This window comes from Tachypleus tridentatus, chromosome 5 (genome assembly GCF_004210375.1).
Source record: "Tachypleus tridentatus isolate NWPU-2018 chromosome 5, ASM421037v1, whole genome shotgun sequence".
NCBI classification, from domain to species: Eukaryota; Metazoa; Arthropoda; class Merostomata; order Xiphosura; family Limulidae; genus Tachypleus; species Tachypleus tridentatus.
Window position 1 is genome coordinate 50873356 of NC_134829.1, and position 27291 is coordinate 50900646.

Consider the following 27291-nt stretch of genomic DNA (forward strand, 5'->3'; position numbering starts at 1 on the left):
AGCTGTTGAGACAGACCTTCATACAACAGTATGTGAGCTTTCAGAAAAGCTAGGCACAAGCAAATCAAGCATTGCCAACCACCTGAGTGCGATTGGAAAAGATGACAAAGTTGATTGAGTGGGTTCCGCACGAGCTGACTGAAGATCAACAAAATCAGCATTATGAGACCTGTCAAGGATGACGTTCTAAAAATTGAGCGAACTAGGAATCAAGATTCTGCCTCATCCACTTTCCACTCTCCTTTCCCCTACAGATTTTCATTTTTTTAAGCCCTTTGACAACGTTTTGAACAATAAACACTTTCAAAACCAGGCAGTTGCAGAAGAAGCTTTCAGGGAGTTCATTGACCATAGAAACTCTGATTTCTTCAGCAGGTGCATGAACAGCATCGTTAAGCATTGGCAAAAATGTGTTGACGCAAATGGTGCTTACTTTGATTAAAGCATGTTTTACAACACTGGTTTATACTTTTACAAACTTCGCAGTTCAAAAATGACATTTATTTCTAGACAGCCTGATATTTGTTGTTATTATTTATTTTTACTTCAATTAACTTTACTTTTTTAACACTCAAAGAACTAGTGAACCAATAAGCTAGTGTCTATATTTCTTTTATTCTTTATAGTGGAATTAAGTTATAATTCTGTAAGTTTTCTTAAAATTACGAAGTGTTTTATTTATCATTTCAAATATATACGTTTGTTTTTTTTTTGTCTTTTAAATTTCGAGCAAAGCTACTCGAGGGCTATCTGCGCTAGCCGTCCCTAATTTAGCAGTGTAAGGCTAGATGGAAGGCAGCTAGTCATCACCACCCACTGCCAACTCTTGGGCTACTCTTTTACCAATCAATAGTGGGATTGACCGTAACATTATAACGCCCCCATGGCTGAAAGGGCGAGCATGTTTGGTGCGACCGGGATTCGAACCCACGACCCTTGGATTACGAGTCGAACGCCTTAACACACTTATTGCCAGGCCCCGAATGTATACATGTATGTATCTGAATGCGTTTTAACTTTGATTTATTAACAAGCTTAGCTCTCTATTAACTGAAATAATTAATTTTGCTCTTTTCCCAGAATATATATTCTGTTTTATATTTTTGTCTAAACTTATGCTTGTTTTCTTGAAACTAGATATGTTTTAATGATTTTTTCTTGAATATTTTTAATTTGATAATTTTTTCTCTTGATCAAGGTAAGCTAGCCACCTATTTAGATCAAAACTACAAAGTAACTCGATAATAAGTACAGGTAATTAAATATACTCTTACTTCGTTATTACTTAAAAATATACGTCCCGACATCGCCAGGTGGTTAAGGCACCCGTCTCGTAACCCGAGAGTCGCGGGTTTGAATCCCCGTCACACCAAGCATGCTTGCCCTTTCAGCTGTGGGGGCATTACAATCTGAGGTCAGTCTTACTAGTGGTAAAGTGTGTGTGTGTTTTTATTACAACAAAGCCACATCAGGCCATCTGCTGAGCCCACCGAGGGGAATCGAACCCCTGATTTTAGCGTTGTAAATCCGTAGAACTACCGCTGTACTAGCGAGGGGCTCATTGGTAAAAGAGTAGTCCAAGAGTTGTTGGTGGGTGGTGATGACTATCTGCCTTTCCTCTTGTCTTACACTGCTAAATTAGGGACGACTAGCGCAGATAGCCCTGGTGTAGCTTTGCGCCGAATTAAAAAAAACAAAACCAAACTTAAAAATATTAGAATGCACTGTTTCATCATTTGGTTACTCTTGCTGTTAACAATATTTTTAGCCAGAATAGAAGGTATATGTTCGGCCTAAGTTCGAATATTAATTAGATAACAGTGCAATAAAATATGATACTATAATAAAAGTATCATAATAATGATAAAAAGTTTTTATTTCTTTGTTACGAAACCCAAAGCTGCATAATGGGCTATCTATACTTGGTCTATCAAAAGTATCGAAACCCATTTTTTAGCTCTAAAAGCCTTCATATTTACCACTCAATAACTGGTATAGGGTCTTGGTAAGATATTTGGTTTTACTTGCAAAGTTATACGCTTTGTCTACTGCATGGATCTAACCCGATTTGTTTTATCGTTATAAGCATGTTAGGTAAATAACAAAAATCAGTAAAATATCTTGGTACATTGAAAATGTGTCACATATAAAAAACGGAAGGAATAACCTAGTCATTTTATGATATACTACGTGCGCATTAGAAACCTTGGACAATCTTATTAACATATTTCATGAGCGTTTTATCTTTGGTATCTCATCAGTGTGGATTTTTTTTTTCTTCTCAGTTACTGTCAATCATTTCGCAGGTAAATGAAAACAGAGTAGCTAAGTATTCAGATTACATCGAACATTATACAACATTTTAAAAGTATATTTTGAAAACAAAAGTTATAACACATATTTGAAATAATAATAACAAACCATAAAAAAATAATTTGTAGAAAAACTGTAGCGCCATCAATACTCGTCAAAACAGGGTTTTTAGTGTATTTACAGGCTATACAAACTTTCGGAAGTATTCGGTATTCGTCGACGTTTGATAGTAGGAATAGGTTTAGCTCGATAGTAAAATTAAAGCGTATACAGTTGTTTCTCACAACATTTTATTTTTTAAGTTCCTGTACAAATTACATATTTGGTTCAGTACTATAACATTTAACAAGTTTCTCATTTGCTTTCAAGGATAAATTATATTAAAGCTCACGTATGTTCAACTTTCAGGTTTCAAGTAAACGGGAACCAAGATGGCTCATATTCTGAAAGCGTAACGTGGGTTGTTTGTCAATTTAAAATTATCTATCGTAGAGGGATTACTTGTAAAGTTGTATAGCTTTTTGATTTCGTCGTTCCGTATTGGATAGTTTTGACGGTTTCGTCTGCGATATTTTTGACGAAAGTGTTTTGTGAGATTTAAAAGAACGAAGAGAAAGCGGGCACATGCTTAGTTCTGTTTGGAATTTGTGCCGCGCTTGCCCCATGCCTACGGACGAAAAGGTATGTTTTCATGTAGACGTATGGATTGAAAAGACGAGTCTTATATTGTGTTCGTATGTGTATTGTATTACTTATACTCGCTATAGTTAGGTGGTTTGCTTTCATTACTCCTGTGTGTTACAAAAAAGTTTGCTTTAAAATATGAAATCAAATTTAGAGTTTTAAAAATTAAATTTAAATCTAGGGCTTAGCGGAACCTTTATGCAGTTTGTGTATAATTTTAATTTTTAAATTTGCTTATTTAGGGCTCGGAATATCTTGGGTGTGGTAGTAAAATAAAATCTTAATCTTCTTTCTTGTAAGTATTTGAAATAATTATGTTATTTAACTTATAAGTCTTGTTAAAAATAATGTAAAAATAAATTAGAAAGGAATTTACTTATATTTTGCTTTTAAATATTTTAATTTTGCCCAAAACAGGAATTATATGTTAGCTTAACTTTTTTGTTCCCTCCTTAGAGGTTTTTTTTATTTCATTGATATCTTTAAAGGATATTATAATGTGTTATTACTGTAGGTTTCAAAATATTTAACAGAAAAAGTTTACAACATTTAAAACTTGTGGCTGTGTTTTAGGCACAGGAAAGTCTTAAATATGAAAAAATCTGAATTATTAATTTTTTTCTCTCACAATCCATCTTTATTAATGATAGGGAAAAATAGCAATTGTTTAAGGTTAAATTTTTCTAAACTTTCCCAAATCAGCTTTCTCTTTTGCAATATCATACTGTGTACATCCATATTTAAAAAATGAAAGAAAATGTAAACAGTTAAAGCTACCTTTTATTATCCAGGAAACCATCAATTCTCCATTAAATTTTGAGATTCCTACCTTCATTATGATGGCAGATCATTTCATAAACTAGAACCTTGCCTCTTTCTCTTCGCTACAAAAGAATAATCTATTTTATTCTGCAGGATACAGCACAAAGAAGTCAGAATCTGTTATTCTCTTAATTTTATGAATAATATTGAAGGCTTAAATAGGATTAATTATCTTATTGAGTTAAAATAAGACATTTTATCATATTTCTACAAGATAACCCTTCCATCCATGGAATTATCCTAGTAGCATTTTTTCCTACTCTGTTTAGTAATATGATAATAATGTATACTGTTATATTCCAAGAGAGTTGTAACTGCTTATTTATGTGAACAAGTGGTTACATAATTTGAATCAGAATCATCATGTATATATGTAATATCAGCTCAAAATTTTGTTTGTTACCAGTTATAGAGCACTGCCTTGATGACTCAACCGAAATTGTTACTAAGCTTTGAGTTTTTTTAGTAATGCTGTGTAGTGGGTTCTCATTTATATAGAGCATATGATTAGAATTATGATAAGGCATGAAATACCCATAATCCAAATGTTTAATCTTAAATTTACTGTTATTAAAAGTTATTTTACAACTTGCATTTCTTTAAAACATTTCAAAAGTATAAAAGTTCTGAGGTGGCTTGAATGGGTAATTATAAAAAAACTATTGTGAATGTGAGACTGAAATGTTATTATATAAATGGTTCCACTCGTACAAAGATATACTAGTACATAAGATAGCTATACATGCACAACTGCAGTAGTTCTGTATAACAGTTTATAATTAGATCTAGATCTTCAGTCATGGACTGGTGTCAGAGGATTAGAAATTGGCTAAAGCTAATACCTTTTTAAAGGAAAGAGTAAATATTGCCTCTGTAATTATAGGCAGTTTAGTTTTATGACAATGGAGGAAAAAGGTTTTGAAAGCCTGATAAAAGATGCTTTGCAAAGTTTTTTAAGAAATTTTAAGATGGTTGTCAAACATGATAAGTGATAGAAAAATGATGAATGGAACTGTGGAGAGTAATAGTTATAAAAGTTGAACGTTGTAAGTTGAAGAGATACTTAGAGTTGTTGGTTATGGCATTGTTTTTAAAAGATAAACATTTTGATGTTCTTGAAGTCTAGATTTGTTACTTTGGTGTATTTTAGTTAGGTTAGTTGGATACTTTTATAATTTGGTCCTGCAGGTAAAGTTACAACATCAGGCTTATTTTGCAATCACTGTTGTTTCTTATGTAACTACTGCTACTAGTGTATTGGTCTAAAATAAAATGCTGCTACAACCAGGGTCAAACTAAAAGTAGCAATTTGTTAAAACTGTAAAAACCATAAAAAATCTAAAGTACAGCTTTCAAACAGTTTTAACAAAAGTTTTATCAAGCATAAAAAACATAGTAAACCCATGCCTTTTCAAGACTTGATATAAGTGTTACTAAACAATACAACATAAATATTAATATTATTAATTTAAATAGACAAAGAAATTAGGATAAAGAACCAGAAAGAGAAAGAAATTTGATTCTGAAAAAAACATAGAATTTGAAAATCAAATAACTTAAGAAGATTAATAGTAATGTCAAGAAACAGTAATTTGTTCTAATTGGCTAATTGACATAATCTTGCATAATGTTAATATCTGTATGTCATTGTTTGGGAGGCCTGTTTCAGGTTTATAAAACAAAAACACTCAGTTTGCTTTATCTCACACAATTACTGGATTATATGATAATGAAACTATTAAATATTAGGTGGCAATAAAGTTTTCCACTATTTAGCAATAAAGAAGGAACATATATGCAAAAACGGCTCGTTTGGGTTGAGAAAATATTTTACGTAGAAGAGCGAACAATGTTTCGACCTTCTTTGGTCATCGTCAGGTTCACAAAGAAGGAACAGTGAACATGATTTTACATGAAAATCTTGTCTTACTAATCTTGATGTTCTATGAAGACGTTACTGCCTGTGTAGGTGGATCTAGTGTATCAAGGTTTTCCAAAAGCATTTTACAAGGTTATTTATAAAAACTTGTAGTAGGCTGCTTTCAGATGTGTTGAATGGTATTGTCAGGAGTTTAAGGGAATGCTTTAGAAATAACTTAAGGATAAGAGCTGCCTTTTGAGATTTTATATATTTTTTGTAATAGTTTTATTGTCTTTAAGTTTTATGTTACAAAGAAATTAGAAACTGGTTGCCTTTTTTCATTTTCAATTATTATTGATATCAAGTGAAATCCATACAGCTATTTGTGTTTCATGTTGCTAAGCATGACCAGTTTACTGAAATGTTCTTGTATTAATCCATTTAGGAACATATTTTCATTTAGATTGATCAACCATTCTCTCTCATCTCATTCTTCAATTTTTTGAAGTCACAAGATTAAGCATGTTAACTCTTGAAACATCATTATAAACATAAAATACAATGGTGCTACGTAGTGTTAACTGAATCTTGTATTTTTTATAAATAGGGGATTACAAAAAGATGGAACATGAGGGAACATCTCATGTTATAATTTAGAAATAACTTGTATTTAGAATATTTATATATTTGTATAATACACACACACACACACACACACACACCCAAACTTACCTGAATAAGTAATGTAATATTTACCACAAAGTAATTTTTTTTGCTTTATGGAATTTATTTTTAAAAGAAGACTGAAGGAATAATTTTTGCTCATTTTTATTTCAACATAGATGTGGGTAAAAAAAAAGTTAGTTTAAACATTTTGTACAAATATTCATTACATATTTTATATTAGTCTGTGACTTGTAATGTGAAAGACAAATATTAGCACATTTCACTTAAAAATTTATTTTATGAAAGAAAGATACCATTCTTCTGGTGGAGGACTGGAGAGGGTTTATAATTGTAGGTGGAGCTTTCAAAGGCAAAACGCCTGTGATGACAATCTTTATAGAACTGTTTGAAGGTGCGAAGTTACGAGTTTTGATTGAGGTTGCTTTAACAAGGATTTAGGGTGGAGTTCTGTCTGGCAATTTTTGTTTCTTAATAAGTGATATATGACATAGTTTTAATGTGACTAAAATAGAAGTCCATGTAGAATGAGCATGTATCATACCTGAAGCAGAGAGAAAGCTTTGCTGCAAAGTACGGAGACTCTGTAACTCAACTTGATATACAGGGTGTGGCATCTCTTAAGGATGTTACATTGTATTTAGAATAATATTATTATTGTGTGTCTTGGATAGACAGATGAGAAATTGGTGTTACTGTATAATAAGTTAAAAGTCTTCTAAAATATTTATGCATTGCCAAGCAAAATTTGGAAAAGGGTTTGGAAAGAATGTACAGTGTATTAGCTCTTACAAAGCTTATTTATTGTTTAGAATCAATGCAGTAGGTTGAAATAGTTTATAAATCTAAGAATAAGGTAGAATAAGAAAAATGATCAGGATTTAATAAGAAGTTATTTCAATGTTTCCAAAACCAAAAGTATATTTCAGTCAACATAATTTATTATACATAACATTGTATTTTATAAATTTGGGAATTTTTCAAATATTATTTCTCCTGATTTTTGTTGTGTTTGAAAGGTATTTAAACAGAGTTGCTTATATCATGTTTCTTCATTTTATTGGTTTCACAATCACCTTTAGTACATGCTGACTGCATGTATTCTTTAAATTTATTGTTTCATATATATATGTGTGTGTGTGTGTGTGTGTGTGTGTTTATAATGTTTTTGCTGTTTTATAGAATGAGAGGTTAAAACCAGTTTTGCCATTCTTCATTTTGTTTATAGTTATATTCATGTAAAGCTCAGTTCTAGTGTCTTCATGCAAGTGATTGTCTATGTAAAACTATCCTGGATGCTGTGGTTTACATTTAATAATAGTTTGTCTTTTTGAGATTAACATAAAGATATGAGGCAATCCCTAGAAGAGCAAAGTTGGTAAACTTATTTTTAATGCTAATGGCACAATAAGGATGAACTACAAAAGCAAAACATGTTATAAGAGTTATTACTGTGGTGGAACCTTTTCATTCCTTAATTTAGAAGAATCCTTTCCAGTTTTCCAGAATGATACCTATACCTGTTTATATTTATGCATGGGTAATGCTTTTTAAAGTTGGTTAATAAATGTATCGAATTCATTGACTGAAACATGTAATTTATTTGTGTTATAGCTACACACAGAATATAATCAAAGCTTTACGTGGCATCAGGATTTCCAACCCACCTTCCATGAGGTTGTTAAGAAACCTCCAGAGAGTGGTAAGTCAGGCAAAAAAAAAAAAAAGTAGCCATACAAAGCTTTTTTTTTGTGTGTGTAAATATATATATTTTTTTGTTTGTGTGTGTGTGTGTGTGTAAATATATATATTTTTTGTGTTTGTGTAAATATATATATTTTTTGTTTGTGTGTGTTTGTGTAAATATATATATTTTTTCTAATTTTTAAGAAATCTTCTATCTTTTTTATAATGTAAGATAAAATTGTATTTTATTATTTTCTATATATATATATATAATTGATATAGATTCATCTGTATTGTTTCTCACATTTTATGTTCTCCTAAATAGTACTCTTTTTTATTTTTTTACATGGATTTTCCATTGTGTGTGATGGGTGATGGATATATTTAAGTGTTCAACACTATAAGTGAAATATGAAACATTCAAAACTGATGTAGGAATTTACATAAACATATCTGTTTTTAAGGTTGGTTGAAGTCAAATGGTAATTAATGATAAAAGATAAAATGTAAACAGAACTTCATTATATCTGGTTTGCATATTTTCATGTGAATATACCTAAAATGAGAATTTGTATGAAGTTATCTTATGATGTGAAATGTTACCTTGGACTGCTGCATGAGACTAAAGTAACAGTTCTTAGTTCCAGTGGGATGAAAATAGATGGAATTATAAGATTTTAAATATTTAGATTTTAGCTGGAATACTTGATGGAGTGAGGATGAGTTCTGGTGTGGAGATTTCATCAAACTCTGTTGTCCAACAACATTTATTCACCAGAAAGGTGGTTGTTTTAATTCTACATTAATGTATTTAACTCCTAATGTTAATATTATGTTGCCCAGATATGAATGTTGGAATCCTCGTGATGACATTCAGAAGCTGAATATTGAGTAACTTATCATTGATTGGTTGGTTTAATCCAATGTTTAGTGCTTACAAGGTGTTTTAATTGTCTGCTGTTTCAACTTCACTCAGAGTAAGTTTTGCAACCCCCCAAGGCAGCATGGGCAAGAAGGACTTTCATATGATTTTCCTCTACGACTTCAAATTTGGACTAAAAGCTACCAAAACTACATGGAACATCAACCAGGCATTTGGCCATGGATCTGTTATTGAATGTAAAGTTCGGCATTGGTTTAGAAGGTTTTAACATGGAGATGAAAGTCTTGAAGACCACAAAGGTCGTGGAAGGAAGCCATCTTTAGATGAAAGCACATTAAGGGAAGCAGTTGAGACAGACCCTTGCACAACAGTACGTGAGCTTGCAGAAAAGGTTAGCACAAGCATATCAAACATTCCCAACCACCTGAGTGCAACTGGAAAAATGAAAAAGTTGGATAAGTGGATTCCACATGAGCTGACTGAAGATCAACAAAATCGACATTATGAGACCTGTCAAGGATGATGCTCCAAAAATTGAATGAACTGGGAATCGAGATTCTGTTTTATTCACCAGATCTTTCCCCTACAGATTTTCATTTTTTCAAGCACTTTGACAACTTTTTGAACAATAAATGTTTTCAAATACAGACAGCTGAAGAAGCAGCATTCAGGGAGTTCATTGATCATAGAAACTCATTTCTACAGCAGGGGAATAAACAGTATTGTTACACATGTTTCTGATTTTAATTACATTCATGGAAAACAGATTAATCTTAAAGTAGCACCTTTATACAACTGCTAAAGTTATATCAGTAAATATAGTTAGTGAGTAGCATACCATAAGAGTTTTGTGCCTGAAAGTTAGCCCTGTTTTTATGTAGGGTTATACTTATATGATAATTTTTTGGCAGTTGAACTAATCAGTGTATGAATAATAACATACTGATTTCCAGAGGCTGATAGAACCTATGGTGCTTGGTAAATAAAAATACTCTTTTGAAATTGTTTTAGCCTTAAATTAGCCTTTTAGCCTTAATTACTGATGGAATTCTTAGATTCAACCTGTTTTTTGAAATTACCATTGGCACTTTAAACACATTTTTATACCTATTTTTTGCTTGTGAATACATTTTGTTGTTGAGTACAGAATCTTTTAAAAATAGTCAGCCACAAATAAACATTTAGATAAGTACCATTAGTATTGTGATTACTGTTAGAGTAGCCTGTGTATTTAACATACAACCATTAGTATTGTTATTACTGTTAGAGTAGCCTGTGTATTTAATATACAACCATTAGTATTGTTATTACTGTTAGAGTAGCCTGTGTATTTAACATAAAACCATTAGTATTGTTATTACTGTTAGAGTAGCCTCTGTATTTAACATACAACCATTAGTATTGTTATTACTGTTAGAGTAGCCTGTGTATTTAACATACAACCATTAGTATTGTTATTACAGTTAGAGTAGCCTGTGTATTTAACATAAAACCATTAGTATTGTTATTACTGTTAGAGTAGCCTCTGTATTTAACATACAACCATTAGTATTGTTATTACTGTTAGAGTAGCCTGTGTATTTAACATACAACCATTAGTATTGTTATTACTGTTAGAGTAGCCTGTGTATTTAACATACAACCATTAGTATTGTTATTACTGTTAGAGTAGCCTGTGTATTTAACATACAACCATTAGTATTGTTATTACAGTTAGAGTAGCCTGTGTATTTAATATACAACCATTAGTATTGTTATTACAGTTAGAGTAGCCTGTGTATTTAATATACAACCATTAGTATTGTTATTACTGTTAGAGTAGCCTCCGTATTTAACGTACAACCATTAGTATTGTGATTACTGTTAGAGTAGCCTCCGTATTTAACATACAACCATTAGTATTGTCATTACCGTTAGAGTAGCCTCTGTATTTAACATACAACCATTAGTATTGTTATTACCGTTAGAGTAGCCTCTGTATTTAACGTACAACCATTAGTATTGTTATTACGGTTAGAGTAGCCTCTGTATTTAACGTACAACCATTAGTATTGTCATTACTGTTAGAGTAGCCTGTGTATTTAACATACAACCATTAGTATTGTTATTACTGTTAGAGTATCCTGTGTATTTAACATGCAAATTATTGATTTTATTTGTTTAGTTAATTTTTTGCACAAAAGTTATCTTGTGATGTAAAATATTACCTTGGATTACTGCAAGGGACTAAAGTAACAGTTCTTAAAACAGTATTGTTATTGCTTTTTGTAGAAACTTGACTTAGGATTTTACACAAACGTGTGTTGTAAGATTGGATTAAGGCAAATTGTAATTAATGACAAAATGCAAACAGAACTTCAGCATTATATTAATGTGTGTGTTATAGAAATGAGGTGCATTTCTCTCCACATTGAGTGCCTTATTTTATCATTGTTTGGAAACTAATTGTTATTGTTTTGGTAGGTTCTTAGTATGAGCACATGTGGATGTCTAGGTAATATCAAGTTATCACCCATTGTAATTTTTAAAATGTAGTATAAAGTTGTATTATGTACTGTAATGAATATTAAAACTTATTGAATGATGGTCATAGATGTGTACATTGTTTTTTAACAGATTCAACTATGGAGCCTGCAATGCCTCGTCGAAAGAAATATCCTGAGGTAGCTTATAAGACTCATGAAGTTTTTCCATGTGATTACAATGCTGATGACCCTGGTAATGTGCTTAACATCACAGGGGGTAATGGAGGAACTCAGTCAGAGTTGGATATATACAGAGCTAGGGTAAAAAATGATTAACTTCTTTTTAATGAAATAGTAGTTAATTATCTACAGTAATTTCATGCTATAAAAGAATACTTCTATCACAATGACATAATATTGTAGCAGTTTTGGTACATGTACATATAGTTTGTACATTTTAAGATGGTTTAATGTAAATAAATTTTTATCATATGTATGAGAGAGTTAGAGTTGATACCATTCTGTAAGAAAAATATAAAAATGTGAAATAGCTACAGATGCAAACAGTTGATTTTTTACAAGGAACCAGTTTTATCATTTGGAATGTTAAGCAAATGTGTGTGTAAAAAATGGTATTGAGGAAGAAACATTCCTGGAAGTGATAAAAGTTCCAGCCTAATCTATTTCAGTCAGTCAGCTACATGATGTTATTTCTAAAAGGTGTTTTAAGTTCATGGCTTATACAAGACACTTGGTCAATCCTTTCATTGTGTGTTAAAGTATTTGATATATTTGCTACTCTTACAGAGTCCCCTCAGTGTGGATTCCTGTACGTGGTGAGGGGACCTCCAGGGAAGGTTCTGTTTTGTCTGGTTACCTTCTCTGTGATCTAAACATCCACTCATGTGTTTGCTGTGCATGGCGACCCGTGAAGGGGAGGAGAGGATCCTGGTGGTTGAGGGTCCAACCCTAACACACTACTTTGGCCTTGAATTCCTGTAGACGGACGGCCTTTGGGTCAATCGGCTGGTCCACTTGGGCTAAAGTCAACAAAGTACCAGTGTTGGAAGTTCTCAATGGGTGCTGTGGACATTGTGCCTGATGCTGGTGTTTGGGTATAGTGCTCACGAAACACTGGCGTTGCTGCATTGTCCTTGCATGACATTGTAGTGTGTCCCCTCATAGGGCTCCATGGTGGGTGGGGTCAGTGGGTACCGAAAATTTTCTTTTTCCCTATGGATCCTCCTTCAAAAATTTTAAATAAAATAGTGAAAAAACAGTCAATAGGTAAATGACCACGTCTAGAAGACTCTGAGCAGCAATCTTCAACATCTGCAACACATGTACACATTTTCTTATATTACATTCTCTTTCAGAAAAACCTTTAAGGCAAATGTCCCCTTTTTTATTTAGAAGGGACTAGAGGGTCTTGCTGGCACTCCAAAGTTAGTAAAGAAGCTTTGATCTGGAGACATATTAGTTGAAACATCCTCAACCCAAAACAATGAACTCCTCTTGAATTCAACGGCAATTGGGGATGTACCTATTGAGGTTACCCCTCACACTACCTTGAATTCGTCACGAGGAGTTCTTGTTGAGAGGGATTTGAAGAACGTCTCCGAGTCAGAGATTCTTGCTAGTCTCTCCATTCAAGGAGTTTCTGCAGTGAGGCGCATTTCAACTCACAAAGATAGAATTACACTGCCAACAAATACCCTTGTTTTGACATTTACATCATCATGTGGACCTGCCACCATCAAGGCAGGATATCTAATTTGTAGGGTACAACCATACATTCCAAACCCTCTCTGATGTTTCCAATGTCAGAGGTTCGGCCACTTGAAGACATCATGTCATGGTTCCTTGACATGTGCTCGTTGTGGTGGCAAGGACCACGATGCCTATGAATGTGACATGGATCCACATTGTTTCAAGTGCAATGGTTCTCACCCTTCCTACTTTCGTTCTTGCCCAAAGTGGTTGTAGGAAAAAGAGGTGCAGCGTTTGAAAACGACTCATAACATTAGTTATCCTGAGGCTCGGAAATTGCTGCCCGCCACTCCATCTCAGACATATGCTGCTGCACTTCGTTCCACAACTACAGTGGGAGTGCAGACAGATCTCTCTGTGCCTCCAAGAGAATTGTTTTCTAAACAAATGAAAAGCCTTTTGACCTCCATGGTTAAAAAGGTAGATGAATCGACTTCCACACCCATCTCTGTTCCTCCCATACATTCCAATAAACCTCAAGATCCACATCTTTCAGTTTCAAATACAGGCATTTCTTCTGATACATCTTTTTCTCCCACCCCAAGAGGCAAAACAATCATTCGTTTGTGTCCTCAGTCACTGGAATCCCCTTCCAATAACAAAGACCTGCCCAATTGACCCATGGCAGGATCCATGGAGGTTGATGGACCTCCTCCGACTAAGGACAGTAAGGAAAAAAGACGTGGTCGTAAACAGAAGGGTTCTTCAGCCACTTCGTCTACCTGTTATTAAACATGGCCACCTTGATACAATGGAACTGTTGAGGTTTACGTTCTAATCTGGATGATATAAAAACACTGATTGCTTCCTACCATCCTGTATGTCTTTCCTTACAAGAAACTTTTCTAAAACCTGCTGATACAGTCACCATTTGGCAGTTTTCTCTGTACAGAAATGACGGGCTGTGTGATGGACGAGTGCATGGAGGGGTGGCACTGTTGGTTGATCAGCATGTGCCCACCCTGTCTTTGTCACTCAACACACCCTTGGAGGCCGTAGCCATCCGTGTTTCCTTGGGTCATACCATCACTGTTTGTTCTCTCTACCTCTCTCCTGGAGAGACATATGATCAATCAGACCTTGATGCTCTCGTTGAACAGTTGCTGTCTCCATTTCTATCCTGGGGGACTTTAATGGACATCATCCCCTCTGGGGAAGTGCTGTTATTAATGGGAGGGGTTGCTTTGTAGAGCGTATTCACCTAGTCAGTCCTTTACCGCTATTGATCTCTCAATTTGCTCCCCTTCATTATTCTCCCATTTTTCATGGAGGGTTGACAATAATCCACTAGGCAGTGATCATTTTCCTATACTTTTGAGAGAGAATGGCCGTGGTCGATGCCACCCTACCCGCCTGCCCCAGTGGAAGTTGGATCAGGCAGACTGGTCCACTTTCACTGCTCTCGCAGAACTTGATTCCGCCATCGTGAATCAGCCATCAGTAGACGAATATGTGGCAGCGGTAACTGGCTGTATTATACAAGCAGCTGCTCAATGTATTCCTAAAACCTCGACACGTTTTCCATGATATCCTCGTCTGTAGTGGAATCCTGCTTGCCACTTAGCACGGAAGGCTCAAAAACGGGTCTGATATACTTTTCGTAGATATCCCACGCTTTTGAACCGTGTTGCTTTCCAACGGACCCGTGCACATGCTAAGTGGGTAAAATGTCAAAGCCAGAAGGAATCTTGGATTAAGTTCACAACAAGCAGATCTTCTACCACTAGTTCCAAGGTCATATGGGGCAGGATTCAGAAGGTCAGTGGGCACTACAATTCTGTCCCCCTCTTGATCTTGCTCTCTGATGGTCAGGAGGTGGCTGATGTCTGGAGCATAGCTGATATTCTAGATGAAAGCTTTTGCCGGGTATCTAGCACTTCTGCTTGTTCTCTCACCTTCTTGGCCAATTTGAAATTGGAAAATGGCCAGAACATTAAATAACTCGACACCAGGGCTGGAAAGGCCAACTTCAGATGACTAATGCTGCTGTTTGAACTACCCGTTAGCCGTCCTGGCGAGTTATTATTCCAATTTTGCTGCATGTCTTTTAAACTTTTATTACTTTACCCTTTGGTACTGGCCATAATGACACATAACCTGGAACCAGGACTGGAAAGACCAACTTCAGGTGACTGACGGTGGTTCTGGTACTTGCCTGTTAATCTTCCTGGTGGATTATGTTCATTACCATTCTGTTACAGGAAGTCCTTTACAACTTTATAGACTGGATATCAACACTGGTTTTATGCAATTTTCTGTTTTTAATTGCTGTTTTGTTTTTACCTTCGTTTACTTTTACAAATTTTACCACATTTACTTTACTTTTACCTTTTTACTGGACATTTGGCTACTCATTATTACGATTTTGCTATATGTCTTTTAAAACTTCTATTATTTTACATTTATTTAATGACTGCTATGACACATAACCCGGAACCAGGACTGGAAAGGCCAACTTCAGGTGACTGACGGTGGTTCTTGAACTTACCTGTTAGTCTTCCTGGAGGGTTATGATCATTTCCATTTTGCTAGAGTAAGTACTTTACAACTTCTCTTACTCTGCTTTCTCTCTTAACATTGTAAACTATGTGTCAACTTTGGTTTTATGATTTTTCTGTTTTTCAATGATGTTTTGTTTTTACCTTCATTTCCTTTTCTGTATTTTACTACATTTAATTTGTTTTTACCTTTTTACCGGACGTTTGGCACAGATAGCCTAGCTGCTTTGTGCCATAAAGCACTAAATCAATCAATCAATCAATCAATCTTACAGAGTCATTGTAGGTAACAAACAGATGTGTGTAACAAAGCAGTAATCTTTTGTCATTTGATACATATATTTATGTAGTTTTTACAGGCACTCTCTGCCAATACTGGAAGAACTATTCCTTTAAACAGTTACAAATGTTTATTTGTCATTCTAACATTTCTATCTGCACCGAGTTATTTTTTTGAGGCATATATTGTTGTGAAACCAGTATTTTAAAGTTTTAATGGTGCAGTACGACCTTTAATTTAACTTTTCATATTGCTGTTTGTTATCTTATTTACAGATTTTCCATACTGTAGCTACTGTACAATGTTTTAACATTCTGAGTTTTAAACTTCCATCTTGCTGTATGTATTCATTGTTATAAACTTTCCATACAGCAACTAGGATATGTTTTTGATTTGTATTAAACTTGTTAGTGTTTTCATTAGGCCATTTCAGGTAGTCTGAATAACTAACTTTGTCATTTATGGTTTCTAAGGTAGAAGTTGTTGGTACTGGTCATTAAAATTATCATTAGTTGTTCAGTGCTTTAATCAGAGGTGTTCTAGTGATTGCTGGGAATGTTAACATGTACTGGTGTTTTCTTGATCTTTACTCAACAGTTATAGCTCTGCTATTAAAGAAAAAAATACCTTGTTATATGTGGTTAAACTTAAGGAACTGTAGAGATAGAGAAGTGACTGAGTGTTATTTTAATACTAAAGTGACAATGTTTTTTAGTCCATAGAACGAAATCCCTCTAAGACCAAAACATCAAGCAGGAGCCGATCAGCTGAGCCAACAGTTGGCCGATCCAATCCTCATTCAGTGAGTACATAAATCCTGTTTTGTGTGTTTGTGTATCTGTCATAAAAGCTGTGTTAATGATAAAGTGCAAGTACATAATGCAATTTTTTTGTATATTTGTTGTTTTATCTGTTGTTAAAACTGTATTATGGAATAAGACTTTGCTGGCCTTGTTTTACCCGAATAATTTGTTGCTTTATGTTAAAATTGAAAAAGACCAAAACTATTTATATTTCATTAAAGGTATTGTGTCCACATACTGTGTGTCTCTTGGCATTCCTTTACTTTTTTCCTGCTTTTTTTGGGTGATTAGGTCGACAAAATACACATAAACAATAGTATTGGTTCCATGATAAAATTGTATAAACCGTTTGGTATTTGTAATGTTTTTCCTCTTTGTATGCACACTTTTGTTTATTTTTTATTAAAAACTATGATACAGTTTAAAACACCATGCACAAATATTAAATAATTGAGCAGTCTTTTTATATAATGCAATGGTTCCTATTTGGTGTCCGAGCCCTTCCTTAGGGGTGTCCACAAGGCCTTGTCTTGTTCATGCATGAGTGAAATGCCATAGAAAAAGGTCATGTGGATAGTAATTCTCACTCCACAAATAAAAGTATAGATGTTTAATAAATATACTTAAGCAAAAAGTAAGACATATGGAGGTAAATTTTCATTTACATGCATAACTTAATAAAAACAATACAAGTTTAAAATTCAAAAGGAAAACAGGTCTACCTATAAAGAGTTTGCCAGTTTTTCTTTTGTAAAGGTTATAATTCAGATCTTATTTTGTTCTTGAAACAAAGGACATTTTTATAACCTGTGTGATATGAACTTTTATGTAAGGGTCTGATTACAATTGAACATCTTTATAAGTATTAAATGTTTGTGCTTCTACAAACACCACAGCTTTTGCAATAAGAAGCAGTAATTGTTGCATATTTAGCTCTGTTTCTTAAATTTGTGTGGAATTAACCATTTAACCTTGGATAGGGTCAAAGTGCACATCATGATCTTTTACAGAGTCATATTTAGATTTTAATTAAGAAACTCTTATCAGTGTATGTTAATAAATTTGGAAACAAAATGTAGTTGATAATTCAAATTTTAATATTATATAAATATTATATATTAATTTTAGGGGAAAATATTTAAATAAATTTTTACTTGTTACTTCTTTGTACCTTGTGACTCTTGGTTCCATACCATATATGTCTCTGAATTTGAGAAGAAAAAAAACAAAAAAAAAACACTAATTGTGTACATGTTTCTAAGCTACAATTTGAAATATATATATATATATATATATATATATATATATAGCTGAGGTTATTTTTGAGGTATGAACAAGAAAGTTAAACCTACATGCCAAGAACTCTTATTACATCCTGTCTTTCAAAAGAATATATATATAATTCTCTCAGACATTTGCTATTGGATTATTTATAACCAATAGGAAGAGAAGATTTATGTTTAAAGAATTCCAAAATGGCAAGCTTATTCTGATGACTTTTTTTTACTTATTTGGCATGCAGTTTTATTGCTGTTGTCACCAAGCACACATTAACAAATAAATGGACTTACTTTACTCCAGTTATAGCTGAATTAAAAATTTTTTAAATTATAGTAGTTTCAGAGTATTATATTTCTGTTCTCATTACTGTTTTGTGTTATTAATTGTTTAGTTGAAATATAATAATTATTTTTGTACTATTACCATTATTACGAAAAAGTAGGGTTAAATTTTGTCAGGGACCAAAGAGCAAAAGGGAAAAAAAAGATCCCAGGTGTAAGTACTATATTGATTGTTTTTATGTACATTTGTTATTTATTGTTATAAAAGTGAATTGTATAGAAAAGTTAAAGTGTGTTACATTGGATAGTAAAACTTAACAAAATACTTGTAATAGCATGTGAACATCCCATGTGAGATTGTGTAATTTGACAACTGGAAATAAAAAATTGTCTTGCTGTGATAAATGAGTGACAATTTTGAAAATTAATAGCTTTGTCTGTAAGAATAAAGTCTGTTACAGTAAGCAGTCATTCTATAAAGGAAAAATGGGTAATTTGGATTTATTTCATATTTTTCAACTTTTCATCTTATCACACATTGCTGATTTTGCTACACTTAGTAAGAGAAATTAATAGATAAAGTAGAAAGTTTTATTTAAAAAGTTTTTGATTGTCATTTAAGATGTTATAGAGGTTATGCAAGTGAAAGTTGAAAATTAAGATGAAAACCTTTTATGTTTAATATGAAAGTCATTTTGAATGTGAACTGACTTAAGAAACATATTGTACTTTCACAAACAAATCTATAGTAAAAATAGTTAATTGAAAAAATCAATTTTTTTGTACAAAAGAATTGTAATGTTTATCAAACACATCCTAATTTTGTGAAGATACACATTGCATTAAAAGTTAGTGTAACCTAGTGTAACCAGGTAACCTACCTGGTGAATATAAGGTTGAACAAAATAATCAACCTGTTTGCGGAGAGTTGAATAATAGCTCAGTTAGAACTGTGGTATTTTATAGACCAATTTGGTTGAGTTAGATTTTATCAACTCTCACTACAGGCTTAATCCTAAGGACCTTATAATCATTTTATGCTTGTTATAGTTTTCATGCTATAATATTTGTTACAGTAAGTGTAACAAATTTTTACAGTGCTGTATTATACAAGATTTTTATCTTATGTTTTAAGATATTTTTAGTAATATTATTTTTGTGCATTCTTTGTTTTGAATATTGACTGTCCAACGTGCAAAGTAATTTTGATCTTAAATTTGAAAATACTTTTACACATCAAAACATTTTCAAATTTCTCATGTGAAATCTTTATAACCTTCAAATAATTATCAAAAATATTTTTTTAGAATTTTTTTAAAATTTTATCTTTTTTTTCACTTATTGTATTTCTGTACAGGTTTGATCAATTTGACCAATCTTGTAACCACCATAGCAAAAAAGTAGGAAATAGGTATAAATTATGCTTTTTGTGTTCTAGAATAACTACAAATTATAACATGAAAACACATATTTATTTTAAATAACATTATACATTACACACACACACACACACCCACACACACACACGTATAAATTTTATTTTATTTACCTTTCAGCTGTACTTGGCTAAATTTACAGAAGCTACAATGATGCAGTGCATGTGTACTCATGTTAATATAATATAAGAATATAAAACTGGCCATTACAAAGTGACCTGTCTTATTTTGTAAAATAAAGCCAAATTTTGGTTATGTTTCCCAGTGGCACAGCAGTATGTCTGCAGGTTCGTGCCACTAAAAATTTGGTTTTGATACCCGTGGTGGGCAGAGCACAAATAGCCCATTATATAGCTTTGTGTTAATTGCAAGCAAACAAAAAATAAAATATCAGCCTTACTACTATTTAAAAACAAGTTACTAATTTTCAAATACTTTTCTTAAAACATAAAACAGTAAAGTTTGTTTGCTACAAGTTGCTAAGCCTTATCAAATTTTGCACTTGGAGGATGTGAAACAAAGTAATTTTTTTAGTTTTATGTATGTGTGTTATGTGTCTTGAAATAAAACAACATAAATTACTGTATCAGTGGCACACTCTAATTTAACAAGCTTAGCAGCTAAGCTGTATTTGGATCTAAAAGAATATTTTTCTATCTAATTAATGACTTACCTTACTGCTTGGAATCTAGCATGAAAATAGTTTCCTGTGTAAATGCTTCGCAGAGTTTGATACCAAACTTATTAACATACATCCATAAAACAGTAGTTAAATAAAATTTTGAATGTTAGCCTACAAATGCAATGCCTTGGCCTTTGACCTGTGACAACAACTAGACACATGTAGGTATGGTTAAACAGTAAACAGAAATTACTTGTTAATCAAAAGTAATACTTGTCTTTTATACAAGTGACCCCTGTTGCTATGAATCAAGTTGATTGATGGATCCTTTAACTTGTTGTTATAATGGATTATTCTGTTTGTAAATGCACTTGAGAAATATTTCATTAAGGTCAGAAATAAGTTTCCAGTTTAATTCTTAGATACTTGTAACTGAATATGATGTTATAATGGGTTTTATAGTATTAGCTTTTAAAATTCCTGCCTTAATTAAATCAGTATGTTGTTACAGTACTTCAGTGTTTGTAAGACAATAAAGATTCTCAAACTAGAATCATTTGTAATTTAGAAAATATCCATCCAAATTTAAAATAATACTGAAACTAAAACCTTTTTATCAGTTGATGGTACAGAGCTATCCCCCACCCAGTCCTCGTAAAAATCCTGTCATTAAGGAAGAGGATAAAGGAGATTCCACAGAGTATCAGTCACAATTTGCCTGGCCCTATGATCAAGATAGTCTGCAAGTTTCTGTAGCTCGGCATTTTGTCTCTACTGGTTTAACTCCTGCACAGCCAGTCAGGAGGACAACGAGGGAATCATGTAAGCTGCTTCTTTCATGCTTATAAAGACATTTTGTTTAGTCTTTTGAAAAGAGACAATGGAAAAAGTTTGAGTATGCAATCTTATTTTAACTGCTGTTGAGAAAGAAAACAAATTTAGGACGTACTGATAAGTAATCGTAAGGCATAAAAGTGAGACTGAAGATAGTAACTCCTTTTACCAATTAAGTTTACTGTTATCACTTTTCTTACTTTTTAAATTAGCTCTGGTCATCTCAAGTTATTAAAAATCTCCATATTTAAAACTGATTGGCATAATATTGAAATCAGTTATGAAATAAATAAAAAATAATTTTGTAACCTTTTATAAAGAAAAGAGATGAGAAGTGTTTGGAAGTTTTATAGGAAAAAAAACAACAGGTCATTAAATCATTTTCTCTTCTAGCTCTTCTTAGCCATCATTTTCTTTTCTATCTGCTCTTCTTAGCCATCATTTTCTTTTCTATCTGCTCTTCTTAGCCATCATTTTCTCTTCTATCTGCTTTTCTTAGCCATCATTTTCTTTTCTATCTGCTCTTCTTAGCCATCATTTTCTCTTTTATCTGCTCTTCTTAGCCATCATTTTCTCTTTTATCTGCTCTTCTTAGCCATCATTTTCTCTTTTATCTGCTCTTCTTAGCCATCATTTTCTCTTTTATCTGCTCATCTTAGCCATCATTTTCTCTTTATCTGCTCATCTTAGCTTATCATTTTCTCTTCTATCTGCTCATCTTAGCTTATCATTTTCTTTTCTATCTGTTCATCTTAGCCATCATTTTTCTCTTCTATCTGTTCATCTTAGCCGTCATTTTTTCTCTTCTATCTGTTCATCTTAGCCATCATTTTCTTCTATCTGTCTTATCTTAGCTTATCATTTTCTCTTTCTGTCTTTTCATCTTGGCCATCATTTTCTTTCTATCTGCTCATCTTAGCTTATCGTTTTCTTCTTTCTATCTGCTCATCTTAGCTTATCATTTTTTCTATCTGTCTCATCTTATTAATCATTTTTTTCTTCTATCTGCTCATCTTAGCCATCATTTTCTCTTCTATCTGCTCATCTTAGCCATCATTTTCTCTTCTATCTGTTTCTTCTTAGCCATCGTTTTCTCTATCTGTTCATCTTAGCCATCATTTTCTCTTCTATCTGCTCATCTTAGCCATCATTTTTTTTTCTATCTGTTATTCTTGGCCATCATTTTCTCTTTTATCTGTCTTCTTCTTAGCCATCATTTTCTCTTTTATCTGTCTTCTTAGCCATCATTTTCTCTTTTATCTGCTCATCTTAGCCATCATTTTCTCTTTTATCTGCTCATCTTAGCCATCATTTTCTCTTTTATCTGCTCATCTTAGCCATCATTTTCTCTTTTATCTGCTCATCTTAGCCATCATTTTCTCTTTTATCTGCTCATCTTAGCCATCATTTTCTCTTTTATCTGCTCATCTTAGCCATCATTTTCTCTTCTATCTGCTCATCTTAGCCATCATTTTCTCTTCTATCTGCTCATCTTAGCCATCATTTTCTCTTCTATCTGCTCATCTTAGCCATCATTTTCTCTTCTATCTGCTCTTCTTAGCCATCATTTTCTCTTCTATCTGCTCTTCTTAGCAAATGAGTTGGAGTTTTTTATAAAATGAATATGAATGTTGTTAATTCACAGTTAGGCCTGTGAAATATAAAGTTTGGAAATGAAAAGAATCAAAAGTGGGTAGAATACCAGATTTTGTTTCATTTGAAAAAATTAAAATGTAAATATATAAAAGTGCTATTTATTCATTCAGTAGTGTAGTAATAAAACGGTAGCACTAACTGTGAGATAATGAATAAAACTGCAAGGATTGTTGATGTAAAAAATCCGACAAGGATTTAGAAAACTATGAGTCTCTGGAAGTATGTATTAGGCTAAGTGTTGATGTTTTTACATAAAGAGTGAGGTTACATGAAATATTGTATGAGTTGATAATATTTTTAAATGCTATGTGTACAGTTGTATAAATGTATTTCCTGAAAAGATTTATTGCTAATTACATGTACCCTCTACACATCTTATGGCAGGTACTGGTTATCCAGAGAAATAATTTCTGAATGTGATCTTTATTTTGGCAAAGAAATTAGTTAGCTCTGTGATAATATGTTATACAAATATACTGTGTGCTTCTATCTCTTAATATTATAGTATTTATTTTAAATTTGTACTTTATTCTGTATGTGTGCAGGTTTAACATAAAATGTGATTAAAAAGCTGCTTAGTTGATTTTGTCCAAGTTGCCTTTGTTCTTTTGTCATCCTATGTTCCTTCCCATGAGTGATATATTAGTGATATAATATTTGAAAGTTTTAACCTCCAGTATGTTTCAACGACATCGATCAACAGTCACATAAGTGATGTACACATCGTGAGAATATTGTGTTATGATGTATATATGTCTGTCTCAAGCCCACGGATCAGGAAGTACAATTTTTTTTGTAAATACTAATACTCTCCTAAAGTTTAATCTGTAAATTTACATTAACTTATTTTTATCAAACATCTTTATAAGTTGTTGAGAGAATAAGATTTGTAAAGTGTAGGTACTGTCCTTTGTCCTGTGCTCCTCGGTGTGGACTCCTGTACGAGGTGAGGGGACCTCCCAGATAAGGTTCTATTCTTTCAGTTTACCTCTTCTGGATCTAAACATCCACCCACGTGTTTTTCATGCATGGCGACCCATGAAGGGGAGGAGAGGATCCTGGTGGTTGAGGAATTCAACCATAACACATCACTTTGGCCTTGAATTCCCATAGACGGGCGTCCTTGGGGTGGCCCCCTTGGGTCATTCAGCTGGTCCACTTAGACTAGGGTCAACCAAGCACCAGTGTTGGATGTTTTCAACAAGTTTTGTGGACATTGTATCTGAAGCTAATGTTTTGGTATAGTGCTTATGAAACCCTGGCATGGCTGCAGTGCCCTTGTTTGGCATTGTTGTGCATCCCCTTGTAGGTCTCCATGGTGGGTGGGGCTAGTGGGCACTGAAAAATTCTTTTTTTATTTTGGGTCTTCCAAATAAAAACTTAAATATTGAAAAAAATGTCCATAGGTAAACAACCATGTCTTCAAGATTCTGAGCAGCAATCTTCAATATCTGTAACACCTGTACCTTTTTTTTTTCTACATTCTCTTTCAGACAAACCTAGGGCAAATGTCTCCCTTTTTCATTTAAAAAGGACTAGAGGGACTTGCTGGCTCTCCAAAGTCAGTCAAAAAGCTTTGCTCTTGTGACGTATCGGTGGAACCTCCTGTTATTAAGTATAGCTATCTTAAAGCTATTAAGCAAATTCAGTTTTGCCTGGTTGGATATACCTAATTACAGCAGTGTCTGTATCCATTATTCCCTGTCTAAATAACCAGTAAACACACAGAATGTGAGAGTTAGAAATAATTACCTGGGACATGTATTTACGTGTGTATAGAAGTAGCAAAGCCAAATATTGTAAAAGGTGCCCAAACCTTTATGTATGTGTGTACACACATGCAAGCTAAACTTTGTAATAGGGGACAATATGATATATTATTAATAGAAATATGTGTAATAATTGTTTATTTATTGTTTGACAAATGTAAATGATTGTGTCAACTTCATGTGTTCCACTAACCTTGTAATGAGTGTACATACAAGTTATCTTTTAAGAAGAATAAAACAAAATGTGCTATATTATAGCTATTTCAAGAACAAGTTCAAAACATTCTACTCTACCAGAAGGAGCTACAGCTATAATTGATGACCCTGTTGTAGTAAGGTAAGGTTTTGTGATAATGCTTATTTCTATTTTATTAGAACATAAAGGGGGTGTACTTAGATATGTACGTATATGAAGGCAGAATCTTTTAAAAAGGAAAGTATTTATGTATATGTGATGTAAGAAGGTGTGCATTTTAAACAGTTTTTTTATGTGACTAAGTTCTTTCTAAAACAGACGAGGCCAAAAGAAAACGGAATACAAAGCAAAGTATCGACCATTCTCTTCCTATCAGTATGTGGATGGAAATTGGAAAAAACCTCCAAAACAGAAGGTGTGGATAGATTTATTTCTGTTTTTCATCATTGAAAAACTGTCCATTAAGTTAATCATGTATCATCAAGAATTTTTTTTACCTTTACTGATTTTAGGTGCTGTGCTGAAACATTCTTCTAGTTATTTAGTCTACAGTAACAGGTCTGAAGCTTGATTTTTATACTGTGTCATTTGTAAGCTACAGTGATGTCGAGAAAACCCACTTGTAGAGAAAAATATACATGTAAAAACGGCTCGTTTGGGTTGAGAAAATTTTTCACATAGAGGAGTGAACAACGTTTCGACCTTCTTTGGTCATAGTCAGGTTCACAAAGAAAGAAAGAAGTAACTGACCAGAAGCTGACCACATGTTTGAAAGGGGTTGTGTAACTGAGTGTCGGAATTTTCTCAATCCAAACGAGTCGTTTTTACATATTTGTAAACTACAGTTGTTTGGTTTTCATGCCATTTTTGTTACCCATGTGTTTTTGATGATACAGTGAACTTTGAACTACAGTTTGCTGGAACATTAGAATCAGTGATAGGATTGTAATAAACTGTACAAGTTTCCAGCTAAAATAAGAATTTTCACTGTTTAAACATGCTAAACTTTTAATATTTTTTTTTTATTTATTAAAAGTAGCTGTTATGAATTCATCATATATTTTAGAAATCTGTTTTAGCCTACTTTGTCACATTTTACAATAAAGTTATATAGTATTCTACTGTTAGCTTTCATGAATAGTCACTTGTTAGATTTCTTTTTGTAATAATAAATTATTGTTTATATTACATTATGGTATTTAATATTGCTCATTGCAGTAAAAAGAGTTTCATTGTGTGTTTTATTACTACTGTTCAGTTTTTTAAGTTTATGAAAATTTATGTTATAAGATCTGTTTCTATGAAACATTCCTCTTTCAGTATGATGCACTAAAAACTTCACAGATGTTAACATTGGCAATCATTCAGTAAATTTTTATTGGTTCTTACTTATAATCCATGTTTGAACATCAAATCTGAATCATTAATGTTCTTTTGTCTGGTTATTACACTTTCTTCCAAAAGGAGATGAGTGACCAGCCCCCTACAGATGAAACTGCATGGTACAAAGAAGTTGCAGAGAGGTTAAAAAAAGCCGATGAGTATCGTCAGAGGTCAAGTGGTCAACCTTTATATGGAGAAAGAATGGCTGCAATAATTAGTCCAACTGATAGTTTGTGGAACCAATTAAAACATGAAGGAATAGCCCCAGTACAAAGGTATTACTTAGATAAAACAGTGTTTAGGGACAACAAGAAACTTGCTGGGCTATTCCAGCTGTCCCATTTTCTAAACTTAACTAAAACTATTGAACAAAATGCTTTTCCCTTTCATTTGATCCTTGTTTTTCTTTACTCTTTAGAGAAAATTCTGAATTACTCTGATGTTGGTATATTTGTGTTTTTAAGTCAGTTTACTTTGCTGTGACCAACTTGTCGAAAAGTTTGGAAATGATGTGTTTGACTTTGGTTATATTATTTTACATCTTACCAAAAAGAGTAATAATCAAAGGAGAACACTTTGGTGTTGTTTTTTTTTGTAATCATATAATGCTTGCTGTTAAAAAATTCATTAAGTGCTTGTATCATAACAGTGGGATATTTCAGGGAACTTAAAGACCAGCATTATCTTGTGTGCACCGAAAATGACTTTCTGTTATTAACATGATGTTTTGTTTAGGTTTATTAGTTACTTACAGTTATCGATTGAAAATGAATTGTTTAATCCACAAGTTGTGGTCAGTATTTACATTGAAATTTGCATCTTGTCATCAAACATTTGATATAAAAACTTAATCATTTTATCTCTAAATACAGCTTTCTGTTTTTTTAATGGGCATATGTCTGATTCATCAGCTATGCCAGATGCAACAGCAGTATGACCCATAAGCTTTTGTAGGATTGTTTATCATCGTCTTTAAGAAAACAAAAATACATATATTGAATGTAAATGACTATTCTTGGCTCTGATATTGTATCCTAAAACATAATAATACCTTTATGTGAAAATCATTTTAAAGTCTTAAGTC

The 27291-nt window shown here is 32.9% G+C and overlaps 1 protein-coding gene across 1 annotated transcript in view; it reads left to right on the forward strand.

Moving 5' to 3' along the window:
• Positions 1-2519: 2519 nt before the first annotated feature.
• The window catches only part of LOC143250360 (uncharacterized), a 50460-nt gene continuing 25688 nt past the window's right edge, over positions 2520-27291 (forward strand). Inside the window, exons 1-8 of the mRNA XM_076500804.1 lie at positions 2520-2994; positions 7979-8066; positions 11550-11719; positions 16662-16748; positions 20990-21191; positions 24887-24965; positions 25143-25239; positions 26289-26482. Of these exons, the coding sequence (XP_076356919.1) occupies positions 2938-2994; positions 7979-8066; positions 11550-11719; positions 16662-16748; positions 20990-21191; positions 24887-24965; positions 25143-25239; positions 26289-26482 (974 nt within the window). The 5' untranslated portion in view covers positions 2520-2937. The remainder of the gene's footprint in view (positions 2995-7978; positions 8067-11549; positions 11720-16661; positions 16749-20989; positions 21192-24886; positions 24966-25142; positions 25240-26288; positions 26483-27291) is intronic.